The sequence below is a fragment of the Pelobates fuscus genome, chromosome 3, assembly GCF_036172605.1.
Source record: "Pelobates fuscus isolate aPelFus1 chromosome 3, aPelFus1.pri, whole genome shotgun sequence".
In the NCBI taxonomy this organism is placed as follows: domain Eukaryota; kingdom Metazoa; phylum Chordata; class Amphibia; order Anura; family Pelobatidae; genus Pelobates; species Pelobates fuscus.
In genome coordinates this window covers 171,442,691-171,465,865 of record NC_086319.1, presented here as the reverse complement: position 1 = coordinate 171,465,865, position 23,175 = coordinate 171,442,691, and the positions used below count along the sequence as shown (strand labels likewise).

Below are 23,175 nucleotides of genomic sequence, written 5' to 3'. Positions count from 1 at the left end.
CAATTTAGTTACGAAGAAAGGTTAAAAAATTAAAATCTCTTTAGTTTGGAAAAACGGCGCCTCAGAGAGGTTATGATAACATTATACAAATATATTCGGGGCCAGTACAAACCATTGTGACAAGAAAAAGAGAAAAAAAAGAGAAAAAACCAAAGGTACAAAATAATGTGAAAGATACAAAAAGTAATGTGAATCACCAAAAGTGATAATATGTAAATAAATATAATACCCGCTGAGGATATGTAGAAGTGTAAAAACTCAAAATGGTATCTGCAAAAATATATATAAACAGCACATAGGGTAATATTGTTAGAGACCACTGAGCAGTATGTGTGGTAGAAAACTCACAAAAGTAAGATGGATTCAGGCATGTCTCCCTCTGTATTTAGGGAACTGGATGATATGAAAAACCTCCAGCGATGAAATTCAGTAGAGGATGATGGCAAATCTTCTAATATACTCCAAGCAGAGAAGAGAAAATAGATAGTGCAGATTGTATAAAAATAACAAATTTATTTGTATATATTGCACTTACAGTGTATCAAAGTAAAAACAGCATGTCTCCACACTGGGTGGTATAGATAAGCAGCAACTGGACCAATCAGGGTACAGGATACAAGATCAGGAACAGCAGTAGCAGCACCAATCAAATTACAAACAAAAGTTCGGATTAAAAACGAAAATAAAACAATTCCAACGCGTTTCGTCCTTCTCTGGACTTCCTCAGGGATGTGTCTTGGGATTGGTGCTGCTACTGCTGTTCCTGATCTTGTATCCTGTACCCTGATTGGTCCAGTTGCTGCTTACCTATACCACCCAGTGTGGAGACATGCTGTTTTTACTTTGATACACTGTAAGTGCAATATATACAAATAAATTTGTTATTTTTATACAATCTGCACTATCTATTTTCTCTTCTCTGTTTGGAGTATATTAGAAGATTTGCCATCATCCTCTACTGAATTTCATCGCTGGAGGTTTTTCATATCATCCAGTTCCCTAAATACAGAGGGAGACATGCCTGAATCCATCTTACTTTTGTGAGTTTTCTACCACACATACTGCTCAGTGGTCTCTAACAATATTACCCTATGTGCTGTTTATATATATTTTTGCAGATACCATTTTGAGTTTTTACACTTCTACATATCCTCAGCGGGTATTATATTTATTTACATATTATCACTTTTGGTGATTCACATTACTTTTTGTATCTTTCACATTATTTTGTACCTTTGGTTTTTTTTCTCTTTTTCTTGTCACAGTTGTTTTTGAGTGTTTATAAGGGACACTTATAAACCTTAGGTACTGTGTGCTATTTAGTATTAACAGTTAACTTTCTGCTGTTCTCAGTACAAACCATTACCTGGAAATCTATTCATAAACACGAGGTCACACATTTAGGCTGGAAGAAAGGAAATTTCATCTAAGGCAAAGAAAAGGTTTTTTTATAGTAAGAGCAATAAGGATATGGAATTCTCTGCCTGAAGAGGTGGTTTTTATCAGAGTCCATACAGATGTTTAAACTGAAATTGGATAAATGCTTGCAAAAACATAACATACAGGGATATAATTTCTAATAAGTGGGGTAATAGCTGCTTGATCCAAGGAGACATCTGACTGCTATTTTGGGGTCAAGAAGGATTTTTTTCCTACTTTGTTGCAAAATTGGAAGCGCTTCAGACTAGGTTTTTTTTCCTTATTTTGGATCAACAGCAAAAACATATGTAAGAAAGGCTGAACATGATGGACGCAAGTCTTTTTTCAGCTATGTAATAATGCTTCCCCCTACTCATGAACAATGTGCTGGTGATGCTCTCCTGAATCTTGATGAAAGTATAGCCAGAAACCAGCATATTGCACGGCCAGTTATTCAATGTGATCCCAACGCACTAGTTAACTTATAAATGGGGTGGACAGCAATGTTCTGTATCCCAGAACCCCCTCCCAACTATCACTTGGGGGGCACCACCCATTCCCCCCAAGTAGCCTGGCAGAGCACAATATTACTGGCCTTTCTTTGTTTTAATAGATGGCTACTTTGAGAAGTAGTGACCTGATGTAAAATTAAGAATAAAAACACTAATATCTTGCTGCCCCTGCACCCTGAACCTGAGATTCAGTGCTAGAGAGCCCCAATGAAAGTAGCAATGAAACCAGTGATATAGATATTTGTTGCCAACTTTCTTCTCAGGAGCAGTTTTGTATGTGATAATCTAAACTGTATGTGGGTGAAAATGGTGTGCATGGTTCAGCCTGTCACTCAACAGGAAGCATGGACTATGCAGTTGCAGTATACAGTTTTTATTATACATCTCCATTAAAGAGAAAAGACGGGTGATGTGCCCTGTATTGGTGAAATGCAGCATTATACAACCAACTGAACAACGAGTGCAGCTATGTGCATTCTAACCAATGCGCCTGCTGGAGTCTTGGTGCTTTGAGTTGGGTATCTACTGCAGTGGTCACACACAACTGGCTCAACGCAGAGGAAGCATCACAGAGGTGTGGCTGTCATAGAAATGGGTCTCTACTAGAAATTTTCAAGTATTGCTAGGCGGGCCTACTTGGAAATCAGGATCATAGCAGATTAACCCCTTAAGGACCAAACTTCTGGAATAAAAGGGAATCATGACGTGTCACACACGTCATGTGTCCTTAAGGGGTTAAGCTGGTCTGGGTGATTGTTGAAAGATATGTGATGTGGGGAAAGAGGAGAAATATCCCATTTAGATATGTGTACAGGCAGAGTTGTCATATAAGAGATTAACTGGAAAAGCTGTGGGAGATGAAGGTAAGCAGGTAGTTGGAAATATGATGGTTACGCTGGTAGTAAGATGGGTGGCAGGACTGGGGATGAAAAGAGAGTGCTGGTGTTTATATTGGGCCAAATTATAGGCCATAATAGCTGAGCTGAAATAATAAGTTTTTTGGATTTGTTTCCCCCCAATTCCCGAAATGTTTGAGTACAGTGAATAACAACATTATTTAAAAAAAAAAGTGTACGTACAAGCCTCACATGTAACTATGTAATATTTTATTTGTTTCGATAGTGATTGCAACACATATACAGCACTTTCCCCCAAAATGCGTCTCTATGCATGAACACTGTCCATTGAATAGCTTACAGTTTACATTCGGACTTTCTTTTACCATGCATAAGGTTTCTTACTGATTTGGATTGAGTGAGACCACATACGAGGTTGAAACATTTTCACTTGCACAGCATTAAAAGGTTTATATTTGTCAAACCCATGAATGCCCATCATTCCTTGTTTCTTGACTCTATATTATTTATATATTTACAGCCACTCATATAAATTTGTATATACACCTAAATCATATATTATTGTAAATGTCAGCCCAGTTATTAACTCACATGAAATATCTCAAACGTTCACTGTCTAAAGACGCAGCTTTTCCTGTAAGACAATACACATGTGCCTCTTTGCTACCGTAAAACGTTTGGGCACTTTTCTACCTCTATTTCTGGTCAATATTAAAATATGAAATATTTTTAGTGAACTGGTCTCCTTCTCTGGATTCACAGAGATATACAATATTTAAGATCAGTGATTTTACATTCTACATAATAAAAATTTAGGTTGAGCTGTTCCACCAAGGCGTAATGCCTACATGATAGGTTATTGAGAGGATAGAAAATAACCTTTTTTTAGGTTGAATAACATAAATCAGGCACTGAATGTCCCCAATGACAGAGGTTATATTTTCTGTGAGTGTGCACAGACATAGCTTTAGCACAGAGATTCTTCTAATGGTGTTCCTGTGGTATGTGGTATCAGATTATCACACTTTACTTTCTGAGGCAGATCAGGATCAGGGCAGGTCAACTGACGGAATCTCTGTGAAAGAAACAAGAACACCACATAAACAGGAAGGATTGCATATTATAGAAGAAACCGTTCATATTCTCTTCTATTCTACATACATTGTGTAATTTAGTGATTTGGGTAAGATGATCACTCTTGTTATTTCTCCCATTTTTTTACATCATGTAAAATGATCATGTTTAGGTAGTATGTAACACTTATTTTCTAAGTTGCTTTTGTGTTAATGTTTCATGTATAGAGTTGAGCGAACCCGAACTGTAAAAAAAAAAACGAACCGCAAAAAAAAACCAGACGAAAAAGGAAAAAAACTATAAAAAAAATCCATCTTCACCCATGGAGGGCTCCGCGCAGACTGAGCGGCGGGTGGGGGCCCTAAATAACGCTGTGTAATTTGACTCATAAAACTCTGATTGGTGGGCTGGGAATCTAACCAATAAGAGTGCTCTGTGTCATTTTACACAGCGTGGGAAAGTTCTTTGTAACTTTGCCACGCTATGCAAAATGACACAGAGCACTCTGATTGGATAGATTTCAAGCCCACCAATCAGAGTGTTATGAGTCAAATTACACAGCTTGGAAAAATTCCAAAGACCTTTCCCACCTGTGTAAAATGACAAAGCGCACTCTGATTGGCTTACACCAACTAATCAGAGTGTTCTTAGTCTAATTGAAGGGCGGGGGAAGGCTTTAAATGCAGTCTGCGCGGAGCCCTCCATGGGTGAAGATGGATTTAATTTTTTTTTTGCGTCACGTTTTTTCCTTTTTCGCCATTTTTTTTTTTTTGCTTGGATTTTTTATTTTATTTTAAATTCGATAATTCGGTATTATGTTTTTTTATAGGCCATTTTTGGGGCTGAAAAATGAAGATTTTAGATGAAAGAAGACATCAAATGGTAAGTTTTATTTTAATTTACAGGTTAGTTATTTTATTCCCCCCTCACTATTTATAGGGTGAGGGGGGTAGGTAGGGGATAACTCAGGGGTGGGGGCCAGGGGGGAGGACAGTAGGTCCCCCCTCATTGTTATTTAGGGTCCCCATCCACCGCTCAGGGGTGGGGACTGGGGGGAGGACAGTAGGTCCCCCCTCTAGCCCTTTCCAGGACTTTTTTAGAGCCATTTTAGTGCCCAAAAATTCGGGTCCCCATTGACTTCAATGGGGTTCGGGTTCGGGGTCAAGTTCGGGTCAAGTTCGGTTCCCGAACTCTAACTTTTTGCCGAAGTTTGGCCGAACCTGCGAACCTGAACATCCAGGTGTCCGCTCAACTCTATTCATGTACTGCTCAGCATAAATAGTACAAATTTGTTGCAGTTGTTGATGTGTTTAGTTTCAATAGACATCATATTCCGATTCCCTGTATGCAGTGAGGAACTTGTAACAAAGTGGGTGATCTTGCCTGTGCACACAGACGACATACATTTTACATTTCTTTTCCATTCACCTTTTTGTGCTTTTTATTCACCCTTAGACCTTATTTTTATAATACATTTACTGTTAAGACAAGAAACCTCCCTGTTGAGCAGGACAAGAGTGAAATTCAACTCTACATAACCTCCAGCTAACAGCTGTAACCATAGGCGTGCGCAGCCTATTGCATTAGGGTGTGCACCCTAAAGCACAAACACACGCCGCATGTATATATATATATATATATATATATATATATATAAATATATACACACACACATATATACATACACTGCTGTGTGTGTGTGTGTGTGTGTGTGTGTGCTGTTAGTGTGCTGTGTGAGGGTGGTGTTAGTGAGGGTGGTGTGTGTGTGCTGTTAGTGTGCTGTGTGAGGTTTACACTTTTTCTGATCAGGGCCTGCCTCCTACTCTCTCCATCATTGACAAATGGCAAGTGATGGTCTCTGCTTCTCATGAGAAAGGAGTCATACCTGGTTGAGCCCCATGTGATTAACAAAGATGAGTCCATAGCACCTGCCCAATCAGGTGACGCAGAAATTTTTCACCCGCGGTACATTAGACATCCTAAGTCATCCGAGTGGACACCATCTGATCATCTGATGAAATGTATGCATTTTTGACTATGCAAGCCATTTGACAAGGAAGTCAGGAATTGCTTACAAGTTGTATGTTCAAGATCATCTTTCCCCTGACAAGATCACTCAGACCCCTGAGTTTGACAAGACTATAATAACCTTTATGGTCAGGAATGGTTAAGGGCTTGGAAAAAGGCCATAAAATAGTTGAAGATCAACTCCTGGATACCACTTTAGCCCAAATACTTTACTTGGCTAATGGCTCAGTTTCTGAGGGTACTACTTTGGACCAGCATTCTGTGTGGGAATGGGCATAATGAGATGTTTGATTATTGGACAACAATTGGGGGTTCCTTTGATTTACTTATCTTCACTTTGGACTTAGCTAGGCTTTTTGTTGTTTCTTTTTGCTGTCTGTTCTCTCAAGTTTTTGAGGTTCGTCCAGAACTCAGAAAAATCTGCCCTTTGTCCGACCAACATCTTTAAGATTGATGAGCTCATGTGTGTTTTGAGGCTAACCATTTTGTTGATTCTACAGGATATATGTTGCATTCGTCACAACTGTATTTCCCTCCATTTGTTGGCTTGCATCGTTGTTTTGTAGTCCTCGTCCATTTAGGAAATATTCCCAGACCAAATACATTACAGAGCGATGCAACGCATGAAAGCCAAACACTTGCAGAAAATTCTATCCTACAACCAGATGGTACCTCTGTTAAGCCAGGTGAGGGCAGATCTCTGTTGGTGGTTGCTTCACATGAAATCCTGATATTGTAGAGCCATAGTAGATTAAGGGAACCGCGATCTAAAAAAAATGTTTTAAATGTCACAAGGCTACTTATAATGGCCTATCTTAGGAAATAAAATTCCCTTATTTTTCCAAGGCTTTGGTTCTGGGATGCTTCCTGCATGGACGGTTCTAACCACGGTTCTGACCACGGTCAGAGTCCAAAACCTTTCACCACTCAAACTGCTTTTTACTAATTAGGAGATCCTGCGTGATTCTTCTTTATTCGCAGTTTAGCACAAGATCATACAGATTGTTGCATCCTTCTTCACATTGACAATGTGTCAGTAGTTCAGTACATGAACCGCCTTGGAGGGGCTGAATTTCAAATGTTATCAGATATTTCGAAAGACATACACCATCTACCGGGAACAACAAATCTTTTGGCTGATTGGTTTTCCAGACATTGGAGGGATGTCAGTAACTAGATGCTGAACAAATCTGTATTTGCCACTCTTGAGATCCTTTGATGCACGTTCATTTTAGATCTCTTTGCATCATGGGACAATTGACAAAGACAAATGTTTTACAATTGGTTTCCAGATCCAGAGCGTACAACAGTAGACATTTGAATTTCTTCAAACCTGTGTGGATTAAGGAGCTTACTCTTTTTCACCCATCGCTGTAATAGCAAGGGTACTTCATCAGATCTGCTCACAAAGAGTAACGCTGGTACTAATCACTACATTCTGGCGGAGCCAACCCTGGTTTCCACACCTGTTGGAAATATTGTTCATGGACCTTGTGTTAATTCAGTTTTTTCCTTTACTTCTCACGGATCCTCTTTTGTTATATTTGGTTTAATTTTCCTTTTCACAAACATTTAATGTTGATGCTTTTTTCCCAGGGAGTTAAATTCCAGATTTCTCATCTGATTCTTCCTTAATTTGTAGCCATTTTATAAGCATCTCAAACTAAATATTGTTTCTACACTTTTTTAGTATGTTACTGTTACTTTGTGTTTTAAATTTTACTTCCTTTAGGCCAGTTGCTTATTTTGTATGTTCGACCGCGTTTACTGTTTTTGGTTACAATGTTGGCTTGATGGATCTGCTGTTTTTTGTCTTTATCAGGTGTGGACTCTTCGTGGCACTCATTTAGTTTGCAGGCAACTTTAATCCCGGCTTTCTCTGCAATGTTGTAACCAGATATTCTTAAATCCTCCAATTGATCAGGAGAAGACATTTTCAGAATGTTATATTTCTGCCCTTTTTCATATGCTTCTGTTTTGCTTCTCTCTCAGGGTTAAAAATGCTAATAATGGCAGTGGTAAATATTATCCCTCACTTTCACATATCCCGTTTTTGTCTTTTCTATTACCTATATGTTGTCAGGTTTTGGGGTTTACATATTCATAAGTTCTATTTTGATAAGTTTCAGATATTGCTTAGCATATTGTCTTTTACTATGTATAAGACTATATATGTATTTCTTTATGTGAAACTTAACATGGATACATTATAACTTTTCTTTCTATGTCTTTCTTTTTTTTTTTAAACTGAACAAAATTATAAACGCAACACTTTTGTTTTTGCCCCCATTTTTCATGAGCTGAACTCAGAGATCTAAGACTTTTTCTATGTACACAAAAGGCCTATTTCTCTCAAATATTGTTCACAAATCTGTCTAAATCTGTGTTAGCGAGCACTTCTCTTTTGCTGAGATAATCCACCCACCTCACAGGTGTGGCATATCAGGATGCTGATTGGACAGCTTGATTACTGCACAGGTGTGACTTAGGCTGGCCATTTTTCAGTATCATATCTTTGTTCCCTTGTTTTAGATCAACCCTTTAAGACCGGAGGGTGTACTATTACGCCCTATTTTAAGCGGCCCTAAACGCCGCCGGGCGTAATAGTACGCTCTCCATTTTTTTTTTTTACTTACCCGGTCGCCGGCGATCCCACGCCGGCGATTGCGGTTGGGGGGACTCCTAGGGAGCCCCCCGCGGCACGTCCTTCCTCCTGGGAGCCGAGGACCTCCGAGGACCTCACAATCACATGGCCGAGTTAGTTGGCTCAGGCATTGCCAGCAGGGGGACTAACTGTAATGACAGTTAGTCCCCCTGCTGTCTGAATTAAAATAAAATATAATTAAAATAAGTGTAAAAAAAATAATAATAATATACTTAGATCATATATATATATTATATATATATATGTATATGATCTAAGTATATATATATACACATACACACACACACACATACACTGTCTAGGTGTATTTTACTATTAATATATATATATATATAATTATATATATATTTATTAATATCAAATTACACGTAGACTGATACTGATTAAATATATATATATAATTATTGTTATATATATATTTATATATAATATAAAAAATATGTAAATACGTAAAAAATAAATAAATAATTAAAATATATACAGATGTGTGTTATTTAGTTCTAACTGTATTGTGATATTAATATATATATATATATATATATATATATATATATATCAAAATACACATAGAACAAAATAATATATATATCTATATACATAAATATATACATATATATCACTATATATATAGCTATATATAAAAACAAATATTTAAAAAAAATATATATATATACATATATACACACACGTATATATATATATATATATACATATATTAATTCTACACATATATTTATGTAATATTTTTACATAATTAGGTATCTTAATTAATTACAATTAGCGGGACCTGCCTGACAACCCATGCCGAAAGTATAGGGAATTTAATTTGCTAGCACAATATTTAACCCTATAACTTTCCAAGACACCATAAAATCTGTACATGGGGGGTACTGTTTTACTCGGGAGACTTCGCTGAACACAAATATTAGTGTTTCAAAACAGTAAAATGTATTACAATGATGATATCTCCAGTGAAAGTTGTGTTTTTTTGCATTTTTCACGCACAAACAGAACTTACACGGACGATATTATTGCTGTGATACTTTTTACTGTTTTGAAACACAAATGTTTGTGTTCAACGAAGTCTCCCGGGTACAACAATACCCCTCATGTACAGGTTTTATGGTGTTTTCAAAAGTTACAGCGTCAAATATAAGGCTTGTGTTTCATTTTTTTCACATTAAAATTCACCAGATTGCTTACGTTGCCTTTGTGACCCTATGGTAGCCCAAGAATGAAAATTACCCCTATGATGGCATACCATTTGCAATAGTAGACAACCCAATGTATTGCAAATGGGGTATGTCCAGTCGTTTTTAGTAGCCACTTAGTCACAAACACTGGCCAAAATTGGCGTTTTTTTGCATTTTTTACACACAAACAAATACTAACGCTAACTTTTGCCAGTGTTTGTGACCAAATGGCTACTAAAAAAGACTGCACATACCACATTTGCAATACCCTGGGTTGTCTACTATTGCAAATGGTATGCCATTATGGGTGTAAATTTAATTCCTGGGCTACTATACAGTCTCAAAGGCAACGTAACCAATCTGGCGAATTTCAATTTCAAATGTAATGTGCTATATTTGACCCTGTAACTTCCCAAAACACCATAAAACCTGTACATAGGGGTACTGTTTTACACGGGAGACTTTGCTAAATACAAATATGTGTATTTTATTGCAGTAAAAGCAAACAGTATTATGACATTGACAGTTAAAATGTCATGTAGAACTAAAAAAATAACAACATTTCTTAATTTCTCCCATTTATTTCACATTAAATTATGTTTCATAGCTAAATATTTGATATTAGATGAAAGCCCTGTTTCCTCTGAATAAAATGATATATAATAAAATGGGGTGCATTTAATATGAAAGAAGTGAATTACGGACAGACATATAGCGCAAATGCCAGGTTTTGTTTACGTTTTGTTCTGTTCACAACGTGTACATTTGGCTCAGTCCTTAAGGGGTTAAGATGCAGAGTTTTGGTAACTTGAAGATTTGGCAAAATATTATCATTATTAAAATTAAGATTATTGGTACACAAAAGCGAGCATAATATACAATTGTATTCCTGAACATTGTGAATCATGAATTGCAAAGATTATATTATAAAGCTTGATGGACTACACATTGAGCACACAGTGACACAGTTAAGATGCTCTGGGATCCTGGACAGATTTCAGGCTCAGATCAATGAATTCTAGAGCTGAGTAATTTACAAAAAGTTTGGTACACTCTAATAATATAGTTACCTCTACCAGGGACCCTTTGATTGTAGATAGTTTGTAACAAACCCACAGAGGGGTGCAGACCATAGAGGAGAGAGCTAGGAGCCATCCTATAGCATCGCCCCACCAGGGATATGTATAGCGTTTATTATACTGAAGAGGAGTGTACTTCACTAGTGAGAACACAAAGGTGGCCTGAAAAACAAACATGAAGGAAGTCACCAGCAAAAACTAACATGAATGAAGTTACCAGCATAAATAATCACATCCATGAAACATCTAGTTAGGCTCTATTTTAAAAAAAAAAATGAAAAATAAAAAAAATAAATGCAACACTCAAATAGGGGAAAAGCATGCAAATATGAAGCTCTTTGCAAGCTGATTTGCTTATTCTAGATCGCAAGTACAAGTGACAAACCTGACCAGAAACAGCTCTATTTATTTAAAAATTTCACGCATCTACCTATTCTTGCACATTTGACAACCAGTCACAGTAGCAGGTTAGATAGCAACCATTGTTGCTATAACAACTGCAGCATGAGTATGATGATATATGTGTTAACAGCATATAGTATTGCATCATATCAACAGTACCTACAGTATTTCTTTCTTACCAGGCACACAGCAGGTGTGACGAAGAGCCAGCAGTACTTGATGATGAGGAGAGGTTGGTAGCCAATCATGTGCTCAATATTATCATAAAAATTATTTGCGCCTGAAACCAGAAAGCAATACCATAATGAATAATAAAATAAATAAATACATGTGAAAACATTGCCTTAATTAGCACAAATCAAGGCCCCATAAATATAATATTTTTAAAAAAAATTGCTTTAGGACATAGCATAAACAGCAACGTGTCTTCTCCAAAGAAAATGTCACTCACCGTACACCCAGCCTATGCATATTGTCTCAAAGATTGCTACAAAAAGCAGGCATATCCCACTGGCGGCATAATAATCGAAAAGCTGGAATACATACATCCCACCCTGTGGAAGCACAAAGAGAAGAAAAAGTAGATATGACAAACTTGAACAGCAAGTTTGTAATGAGAGTTCATTATTGGAAAATATTCTTCACTTTGGACAATGAGGTATATTTAGCCACACGGGTGTGATAATGCACTGGATAGCTCAGCAGCTAGATTTGCAAAGTAGAAATCTGAGAACTGAACTACAACTCCCATAAATCTCTTGTGTGTCTATAGAGTACTGCTGTAGTTAGATTTAAGGGATACGCTCAGTCCTGCCAGACAACATGATTAGTTTGTGAGCCTGTAGTGCCTTGTGAGCCTCAATGGTTAAGTGCTGAGGGCTAGGTAGGGATATCAGAGGGTCTTCTCGGCCAGCCCATTATCATTTATTTTTGTCCCTAGTGACGTAGAGAAAATAATCTATTATGGCAAAATAATAATGCAAATCTGTCAAGCAGGTGTTAGGACTATTTCTTTAAACCTGTTCTTGTACACAGGTTATGAGTAAGAGCCAGGGATGCAATGTTAATTTAAGACAGGAGAAAAGAAATAGACCTTGCAAAGCAAATTACTGTCGGCCAGGTCTACATCATAATGCCACCATGATTCATACATGGCAGGGAGGTGTGTAGCACTGGTCTCCTAAACCTCCTGTATACTCCTTTGTTAAACCGTAAATCTCCTAACCCTACTTCTTCGAACACTAATCCACAAGAAACTATTTTATTCTCCTAAACCTTAATCCTTTTAACTAATTTTCCCAACACGTATTCTTCTGAACCTAACTCTTGCAACCCTAACATCAATTCTCCTAACTAGAATAATTTTCAAATTCTGAATTTTGAAAATGGGCTGCTGTGCTTTGACCAACATTTTACGTAATGATCCCATGCCTTTACTTACATTTCTCTCTCTATCTATATCTATTATTTCCTCTTTAAATGGATTATATTAAGAGCCTCAGGTGTAAAATTATGTTATTATTTCTGTTAGATTTCACATAATTCTATAATAATAACAACAATAATAATGGAGAACCATCATAAAGTCTTTACAAGTCTTTATTTTTATTTTAGAAGATCCATAATTAGATTGCATATACCTCAGTCAGCATGACAAGCCCAATGAGGAAGGAAAAGATGCAAATTCCAAGGATAAGCAGCTCCCGTCGATTCTTCTTGCGGAAAGTACTGGGATACATGTCAACTAGAGATGTGACCAGACTCTCAACACAGACAAACTAATAGCACAAACAGCAGAGAGAACAGATAGATATTAAAAACAAAATGGAAGTATGCAGTACAGTTACAGTAAAGTATCAATGCCTGGATACATGCAAGATGCAAGTATTCAGCTATATTAATATATGTATGCGCAGTATATATGTTGCACCTGACTGTCCAGCCCCAGTAAAACAACCATGATGAAGAAAAAGCAGGCCCAGAGTGGAGCAAATGGCATCATGGAGACAGCACGCGGGTATGCAATGAACGCCAAGCCTGGACCTGCAAACAGAGCAGCAACCATATCAGGAAAAAGGCTTATCTTCGACACTCGAAAGATTGCGTGTATTTCCTCATGCATTATGGGTTCTTGATGACCTTTGACTTTAATTTCTGTTATTTTTAACTGTTGTAGACTACAAATCTCTAGGTGCTGTATATAAACCCATAATGTTCTATCTAATGTACTACATTTCATATAATACTCTGCCAATGCCAACAATAGATGGACAACCCTAGCAAAAAACGAATCACATGCATTTACCCCTTTGAGTTTTACATTGGTCTGCATGATTTCTAAAAGGACATTATGTAGCACGTATCAGTTGTGTCCATCTGCCAGTCATAGGCTCACTTTACTAACAGTCAGTTTGTCAGAGAGATTTTGTATTTTGAAGAAGAAGCTGGGCTGTGGGTTGGGTTTGTCCTTAGTCAGGACCATCTTGCCAAATTGAGACTGTTGGTTGATAATAGGCTGTCTGTCTCCAAGGTAATATAGCTGCTAAGATCAAGGTGGAGGGAACGTGATTAACTCACCAGACTCTGCCACCTCTGAGATTGGCACTCCTTGCTCCTCTGCCATGAAGCCCAGGATGGAGAATATGGCAAAACCAGCCACAAAACTGGTGCCACTGTTGAGGAAGCAGAGGGCAATGCAATCTCTGCAAAAAAAAATTAAAAAAATAAGAAAAGGTAGAAGGAAAGAATAAATGTACTATATTATTAAACACATCATAACTGTCTGCAGTGATTTACTTTTTCTGTATCAATGTACAGGACTCAAAAATAGTCAACATAAAGCAAATGATACAAAGAATACAGAACCATTAGGGAAAAGTGTAACATTTTGTTTGAATACCTGTAGCAGTTATTGTTATATTTGTTGTAACTCCCCAGCGCTGTCAGACACCCCAAGCAGATGGCATAGGAGAAGAATATTTGAGTTCCTGCATCCATCCAGACCTGCCAAGGAGAGTCTGATGAGTGGTAGATACAAGACTGATTGAATGAGCCTGGCTTATTCTTCCACAATTTTTTTTAACATATTCAGAAGAACTAGCTCTCTAAGTGCAAACAATTTGTATAGATGAAGATTTATCAAGGTGAATAACAGGTGCTATTCTGTGAAAATGTTCTAAATAAGGAGCAATCACGGTGGAAGAATTCCAAATGTTTTGTCTGGATCCTTAAACCAGCAATACCTTCTTTCCTCTCATTGCGGTCTTTGGCAAAACTGTGAAGTTCAAGATTATTTGACAAATACAAATGTATTTCTGGGTCTAGAATTTAGCACCAGAGATGCCATGACATCACTGTCCCCAGGTCCTCCCTTAGCTCGAGCAGCAAATAGATGGCAATAATATGATGAAAGCATCAACTGACATCCACAATCCATCACTAGCTGCACATTGCAAGAGCAGGTTAAAAAATATACAACTGTGTACTTGCAATGGGTTGCTAATGATAGGCAGAATGTGCCAGGTGATGCACTCAGCCAGGGCCGGCCTTAGGCCTTTAGGCGCCCTGTGCGAAAAATATTCACAGCGCCCCTCCATGGTCACATGCCCTCGTCCATCTTGTAAAAAGTGCTAAGCCTCCATTACATAGGTGTTACGTATTAATGTGATTTCTGGGCATATCATGCATATACACGTATATTAATACATTTGTAAATGTTATAGGCATAATAACACATATAATAATAATAATACACCCATATTAATATACATGTATATTTAAATATTACTCTCAGAAATCATGTTAAATTCTACTTATTATGGTACACACAATTTCTGGTATTTTTAAAGAGCAGAAATATATATATATATATATATACATATATATACACACACACACTAGAAGAATTCCTCCCTCATGTATAGATTTGCATTAGGAGTTTCTAACAAGAGTGTCCTGTCTCCCTGAAGTTGCCATGCCATTATGTTGTGTGTGGAATAGGGATGCAGTGTGTGTAGGGAAAATAGTGTGGTGTGGGATAGGGATGTAGTGTGTGTGTGTGAGTAGATTATGTAGTGTGTGTGTGTGTTTGTGTGTTAGAGTTTGTGTAGTTAATACAGTAAGGGTGGGATAGTGATGATTTGTGGGTAGGAGGGGGTGACATAAGACTTTAAACTAGGAGGTGGGAGAGCAATTTTAGGTTTTGTTTTCTTAAATTAATTGTTGATTCCCCCTTTCTGCGCCCCTCCCTCTTGCATACCTTTGGGCAGGGATGGGAGAATACCGATTACCTGGTGGTCCAGCGGTCTCTGCGAACTCTTGAAGTTCTGCACCTTGCAGAACAGGAGCCATCCTCTCGCGAGCTCCGCGTTGATAGTATGAGAGCATTACCGCGGCAACACTCCGAATGCCGAGCTCGCGAGAGGAGGGCAGAATCAAAGCGCTCACTGCTCGCTCCCCTCATCCAACCAACGGGCCGGTGAGAGAGGTCCTCAAAAACCTCACCAGCCAATACCAAAGCAGAGCGCACTCTGTAAGGGCCGGCCAGGGCGCAATCTTTGACCCACCAGGGCGCCCTGAGGTAGGGCAGGACCTGGTTGTGCGAGCTGTGTCGATTGCCCGGTGCCCCTGTTGGCATGGCGCCCTGTGCGGCCGCACAGCTCGCACACCCCTAAGGCCGGCCCTGCACTCAGCCTATCACTGTTGCCCATTTTGTACTCAAGTTAATGCTTCCTCTCTAGCCAGAGCACCAAAGGAGATTCAACTGATAGGCATATGGGGATACTACTTATGTTAGCACTGTTCAAAAATCAGTGTAACACTAGCTGGTAAGATGGAGCCAGGGTACTCAAGGCACCATAACCACTTCATTAAGATGAAATGATTTAGTGCCTGGAGTGTTCCTTTAGGCAATGGAGAAGGTGTACAGGGCATTTCCTCTTCCCAGCTCTCCCTTTATGACTGTAGGAGGAGCAACTCTACTAGTGATCTTTTTTATATGAGGCTGATGTAAAGAGAAAGAAAAAACAAAATATGCATATTCTGCTGCCACCACCTGTGGATATCTTGGGCTAAAGAAAGTCACCCCCACCTGAGCAATGCCTATGATAGAATAGCTTGAACTCTATTGTTGTAATGTTTCATATATTCAGAGATGTATTATTCATTATGTTAATTACCACTGATATACTTGAGGCAAAGTTGCATTTCAAAAATGTTAAGTGTTGTGCATGGTTTGTGGCATCCATCTCATACAATAACTTCAGACATCAATCACCTATTGCGCTGACTTCTTACACTTCTGGACCGGTGTTTGTTTCTAGCACAATGTACGTCTATACCATTTGGTACAGACGTACAGTACAAATAAGTTGGCAGGGGTTATCTATGAATCCATGACAAATATATATCCAGAATCTGCACCATGTCACAAGCCAGGCAACTTTTCACTTAGAAGTAATTTCCGAGCGGTTTGAGTCCTGTTTACACAATCCTTTTTGGCATAAAGCTGGCACAGTTACCGTTTGTGATGAATAGAACAGCACCAGCAGGGCCAAGCCATGTGTAAACTCCACAGTGTGACAGCACAGCACGAATAGTCTCTGACATCCCATCGGGCGCAGCATGACTATCTCACCTGCTGCTCTCGGCTTAGGTAAGGAAAAACTGGATGCTAATTAGTATGGACTTCTTATTCTTATTTTTATTTTTTTTAAAGCATTTACTTACAAAAAAAAATATTTTTCAACATTTTCATTAAAGGGACACTACACTGTCCAAATAGGCCAAACAAAATTACTATTTAGTAGATATAGCCCCAATGTATACATACATGCGCTCATTGGAGATATATTTTAAAATAGCTTGCAAATGCGGCAGATCTTATGAACTGCAGCCTTAATAAGCCCTCATCTTATTTATACGGAAGAGACTTTCAGTCTCCTCATGGGGAAATAACAGATTAGAGGCTTCTCAATGAGAACCTTCTGAATTGGGGCCCTCGTGCCTGTGCGTGCACTGTTTTGTGTGTGTACGCATGTCTGGTCTATTGTCTAGAAAAAATGGGGGAGCTTATCTGAGGTCTGTGTGGGAGGAGGTAGGAGCGCTCAAGCAGCACCTACATATAAAAGGTTGGAAATCTCTAACATCATAAACAAAGTCGTGAATTTTAGCAGGATATGAGCAAGTGTGTAAAATCTGGGATATCCTTTCGTATTCCTTATCTGTACATATGTTCCTGCAATTTGATGTGAAGGGAGAAGAGTGTTTCAACTCTGACTGAGCACAAGATTTATCGGCTATACATAGTTGTTTAAAGTCTGTCAGTGGTCTAGTAAGGTAATGAATTTAATGGTATGGACCAAACTAAGTTTTAACATGAAAGTATGAAAGTCAATTTCATCAGAGATTGTAATAACAGAGTGACACGCATCCGTACAACTTTGTCGGTACAACTGCTAATCTGGAAATGTAGGTCAGATAAGCCCCCTGATTCCAGTTGGAAAAGCAGGGTTGCAGGTCAAAATCTGATTCCATTAATAATTAGCTCCAAAGAATCTCAATAACTCCTTAATTGCTCAAAATCAAAACTGTATTTTTTATCACGTCCCATATAACTCAATATCTAGTAACTGAATTTTCTCCCTGATTATAGGAATATTGTTTATAATTTTTTTTATAATTTTTTTTTTACCATGTTTGAAGCAGAACTAGCTTCAGTGTGGGTCCTTTGCTTTCTTTTGGATTAATAGCATCAATAAAGCTTATCTTAGTTTTACCTTTAACAATTATGCTGCAGGTGCATATTTATATGGCAATTGAGTGTCATCATAACCTCAATCTACAGATAGTTTTAATCTGCAAATTATATATAACCGTGTTTATTGCTGTGCGTTCTTCTGAATGTTGGTCTGTCTGAAAAGAGGTTAATCGACTGCCTTAAATTGCATATGCTTTGCTCGATAGGTGGTCTCGGGATGTTAGGTTCTTGAGTAAAAGTTACCAGCTGATCACAATGATCAGATGATATCCCTAGAACACTTCCCTTCAAGTTATAGGTATACCTAGGAATAATTAACATGGGATTAACTCAATTTCTAAGAAATGCTAGCCATTTAAAGAGATTGTGCCGTTTATTTAGTGATCTGAAGCCTTGTGTGATTGTAGAGTATTAAACAATTTATGTTGTAACAAACTTACATGTGCAGCATCTAGGATCCCTAAGAATGTGCCTGTTGAATGGTGAAGGTATAGGCATAGAAGGTATGCACCTTAATGGCAGGTCCCACTCAGGGTAGCCCATGCAGACAGTACATTTGAAGGATAGGCTGCCCTGAGTACAGCTTCCACAGTGCTTATTGGGGACATTCCCATTGTGTCACCAGACACAAGACACAAGAGAACAAAAACACGCTCGTGGAACAGGGACCCAACACTATACAATCAATGATGCTGCATTGTATAGTATATCTGTCATAATGGCATTGAATGTTACTATTTCCGTTACTAATTGCTCAGAAAGTCTTTTTGAATAATTTTTCAATTGATCTTTTTGATTAATAACAGCACCTTTTTAGTTACATCACTACAAACACTAACTCATTATTTTCATCAAATCACCAAGGCTCAAAGCTAGCAGGGTTATTTAAAGGGACACTCCAGATCACTAAAGCACTTTAGCATGCTGAAAAGCCTTCTGTGTGATGAGTGGGTCCTCTTTTCTTCATTTTGCAAAAAGTACAGATTTCAATAGAAATTGACACTTTTATAAATGATACTGGGTCCACCTCCCCCCAGCTTTTCAAGCAAAAGGAATAAAATGAAACTGTCCCTGTTACTTCCTGGTTTGGTTAGCTTATTTACAGCCACAGAGAGTCTGGGTGAGGTTAGAAGAGGAGGTCTTACAGACACAGCAGTCAAGAGATCTGCAGTTTTTGCAAGCTGTTATTAGATATATCTTCAATGGCAAAACATGCATAATTACATGCATGCACGTTTTCATTTGCGGTATATCTACTAAACAGTTATTTTTATTTATTTATTTTGTATTTGGGCAGTGAAGTGTCCCTTTAATAGAATTGAATGTGTTGGGAAATGAAAAAAACAGATTCCTTTGATATAGGGCAAGCTGTGGCATATTGTATTACCTGTGGATCCTGAAGTCTGCTCAGGTCAGGGTACAAATAGAACTGAATGCCTTGCAGTGCTCCAGGGAGTGACACCCCTCGTATGAGAAGAACGATGAGCATCAAGTAGGGAAATGTTGCTGTGAAATACACGACCTTGGATGACAAAAAGAGACTCAGTTGCTGATTCATAGTCAAGCAGACACAAAGCGTAAGACAGATGGATCAAACCCAAATACAGAGGGCTCCATTTTCTAGAGCCCACTAGTTTTTGTTTTGGCATCACAGCAAAGATACACCACAATTGCTATTTACTAACTGTTGTAACTTTGCTGCAACATCAGTTAGTGAAGAATTCACTGCATAAAATCTGTGATACGAAAAGTGAAAGTAAAATAAGTTATACATGATGAGGGAGTATTTTACATGCTCACAATATAATGAGACCACAGTCACGTTCTCTATCTGAGACATCCATTAAATAAGAAGATAAATCAATCAATAAAGAAATTAATAAAACAAGGGGAAACAGGCACACATCAAGAACAGCAAAATATGTAGAAAAATAAAGTGATTACCAAGATGTATTCAAAAAGGACAGAGTGCATCAAAACATGAAGGGGAAGACTGCAGTGAAAAGCGTTAGGTAATTGATTTTATTGAATACATTGCTTGCTGTTCATTATGTGTCTGCCGTTGGAGAGAAGTTTATTTTCAAGTAAAGAAGCATTTGGTGGAAAAGGTGTCTGGATGGGTAACTACATCTAAATGGTTATATGTAATCCTTTATGCCTATGGTTTATTTTTATTCATTGAGCACAGGGGATGCCCAGTATGCTGATCAATATTAAAATAAATATATACCCAGAAATATGTTCAATCTCCTGAGCCCATAGAGTGACAGCTTCACTTGGTTAGCTAGGGGTTCTAGCCAACCAAACCCCTAGCCACTCCCCCCAAATCATAACTTCCCATCTCATACTAATAATAGTGATATAGGGCAAAAAGTTGTATTTAAAAAAAAAAATCTGTAAAAAAAAAACATGATAGTTTAAGTTTAATAAAAAAAAGATACAGGGGGGTGGGGCCTGACCGGGGAGCTGAGCAGACACGCTATCTGCGAGCTCCTGAGCCTGAGCCCGATTTTCGGCGACAAACTACAGAAAACTTACCCGAATCGGAGCCTCCAACACAGAAACCGGCACTATGCAAGCTGGGGCACCGAATGACACCCTACAAGCCGGTACACAAGCCGAGATTCCGGGCCGGGAACTTGGGGCCTACAAAACATGGTGGACGGGAGGGACGGCCGCTCTCCCGACCCGCCAAAACAATTGGCACCCGCAGCATCTGGCCTCTCACCCCCCCCAGGACCAGAGGGGGTCATCCTGGTCCACACCAGCGTACACCCGAAGCCTAAATTGAGCGCAAGGGGTAAGAACAGCGAAGAGCAAGCCTCGAGCACCCACAACTGGGAGCAGCAAGGAGAAGCCAGACGGAGCGTGTCCAAGATGGCCGCCCGCCATAAATCACAGAGGAGAATCACGAACGAGGATGTGCAGCCCTCCTCTCTAGAGGCCCTCGACAGGCTCTGCTTGGCCTTTTACAGACTACAGTACAGCAGGGGCATGCCCAGTCTTCAAGCGGCACAGGCGGTAGCCAAGTGGATTCGACCGCTGACCCGCCGACGCTATTATGGCGCTCCACTGCAGGTACTCCAAGCGGGCGCTCGCCCACACAAGCACGGGCAAGAGACTAAGACAGAGACAACCCACCCCAAAATGGGCACCCAAACTTCCTCACACGCCTGCTGTAAGGTGCAAGCTGCACCACCCGAAAGCCCCAAGCACACCCCCGACCAGCTGACCAACAGGCGGCTACCTGGGACAGAAGCGGCACAACAAGCACCGCCGGCATCACCCACCCGCCAAACAGCCACTGAAACGGACCCGCAGGGAAGAGGCGCTCAGTCACCAACCATGCAACTAACTAGCAACCACCTCATACCGCTACAGGGACCAATGATGCCACAGCAGACCAGCACCTCCCCAGCACGAAGACACTCTCCCTGGCTATCCGGACGCTACACGTCGGGCATAGGCTGAACTGTCCACACAACCTGTCAGCCACACGGACTAGAGCCATATAAGCTCCCCAGCATCTTACCAGTGGCTCTCTCTTATACTATACCCATATGATTGCCTTTTTTTTCCCATGTTTTTTTTTGAATTACACAAACTGTTGTAGGGCCATAACTGATTGGATCCAGCTTTACTGAGCATTTAATTTTTATGTCTGTTCGCATATAATGTTACTCTGATGACCCAAGGCACTAACTTGTCGAAGAATGTACATAGATAGGTCACTACAGACCAGCACGTATTTCTAGGCCCAGCCTTACGGTTGGACTTACAGTGTAGATCTGTGTCCCCAGCTAACATGCTTACTCCTCATTAATGATGTATAAGCAAGTGCAGTTTCAGCAATATGCTAATATACGTACTTATACGCTACAGTTGAACCTAACATGTATGACAATATTTAAATCATATAAAAAATCAAACCGTGCCTTAACCTTAAGACTAGCACCTAGCGATTACTAAGCTACAGAAATAATCCCAGATTAGCATGTTCCAAGTTTCACTTATGTTTCACTTATCAGACTAATCAATATGTAACCGCTTTGCCTACTGTCATCCCCACCTCTGACATGACTTGCTTAGGCATGTTTACTACTTTAACACACACTACTCACCCTTTGACTCCACATGAGTTCTCTTTAACACCTATGAGCGAGACGTTGTTCAGCCTGGTTATACTTATTGTTTAATATTTAACGTGTTCCATACTTTGATACCCAAAATTTAAAAAATGTGCAAAGTTTCTAAATGCCAACCAATGTTAAACTATGACTGCATAATTGTCTGCACCAGCTGTCGTGGCAGTGCAAACGTGTCTGTCCTCTATATGCACAAATAAAATAAAGATTGACAAAAAAAAAAAAGATACAAAACAAAAGCAGATAGAAAAAACAATGTGAACCCTAACAGGATTAACCTAGACTAGGCATATGCTGGGCCATTTTAGAGGATGACTATTTTTATGGGCCCTTTGAGACTGGGTATCTCCTTGTTCCTTTCATCTGACTGTCCATCAAGTAGAACATAGATCTCTTTTATGACATGCTAAGGTCCTACATTTATTGTGTAAAATAAGGTGCTTCCAACATTTCAATAACTATAGTGTTATACTCTTCTTTTTATAATTAAAGTGGCACTGTCACCACCACCCCTCCAAAAATAAGTATCTCAGTCGGGATCCTCCATGAAGCTCAATGCTGTACTCATGCAGATGCCGCGCAGAGAGAGACAGGTAAGTCAATTTCACCTCATGACCATGTCACCGTCGGGGGTCTTTGCAAGTTCTACAGATTCTCCACACAGTGACAATGATGCTTTAAGCCAGGGGTCCTCAAACTACGGCCTGCAGGCCCGGTCTGGCCCTCCAGAGTACTGGACCCGGCCCACCTGGCAATTGCAGAACCCGCTGCTGTCTAGCCACAATAGCTGGGCCCAGGGCCGCCACTGGGGCCCGCACACTGATAGGGTCCATTGGGTGGCCCAAGCATTTAGGGACACCCGATGGGCCCTATATCTTCAATAGCACAATAGCACAACCGAGCCCCTTTAAAAAAATTGCAGCCGCAAAGTAGTGCTGGGAGGAAGTGATGGCCGGTCACTTCCTCCCTGCTCCCTCCGTGCGGGAGGGAAGGAGACAGGCCGCGAGGACGGGAGAGTCACACCGACTCCCATCAGCCACAGCC

General features: G+C 39.4%; 1 protein-coding gene across 1 annotated transcript in view; it reads right to left on the bottom strand.

Annotated features, from left to right (window-relative positions):
- Positions 1-2,996: 2,996 nt before the first annotated feature.
- Positions 2,997-23,175, bottom strand: part of LOC134602631 (sodium- and chloride-dependent GABA transporter 2-like) — an 81,177-nt gene continuing 60,998 nt past the window's right edge. The window contains exons 7-15 of the mRNA XM_063447704.1: positions 19,374-19,508; positions 14,129-14,232; positions 13,807-13,931; positions 13,160-13,272; positions 12,870-13,007; positions 11,681-11,783; positions 11,409-11,509; positions 10,819-10,989; positions 2,997-3,863 (exon numbers count right to left, since the gene is read on the bottom strand). Coding sequence (XP_063303774.1) covers positions 3,756-3,863; positions 10,819-10,989; positions 11,409-11,509; positions 11,681-11,783; positions 12,870-13,007; positions 13,160-13,272; positions 13,807-13,931; positions 14,129-14,232; positions 19,374-19,508 — 1,098 coding nt within the window. The 3' untranslated portion in view covers positions 2,997-3,755. The remainder of the gene's footprint in view (positions 3,864-10,818; positions 10,990-11,408; positions 11,510-11,680; positions 11,784-12,869; positions 13,008-13,159; positions 13,273-13,806; positions 13,932-14,128; positions 14,233-19,373; positions 19,509-23,175) is intronic.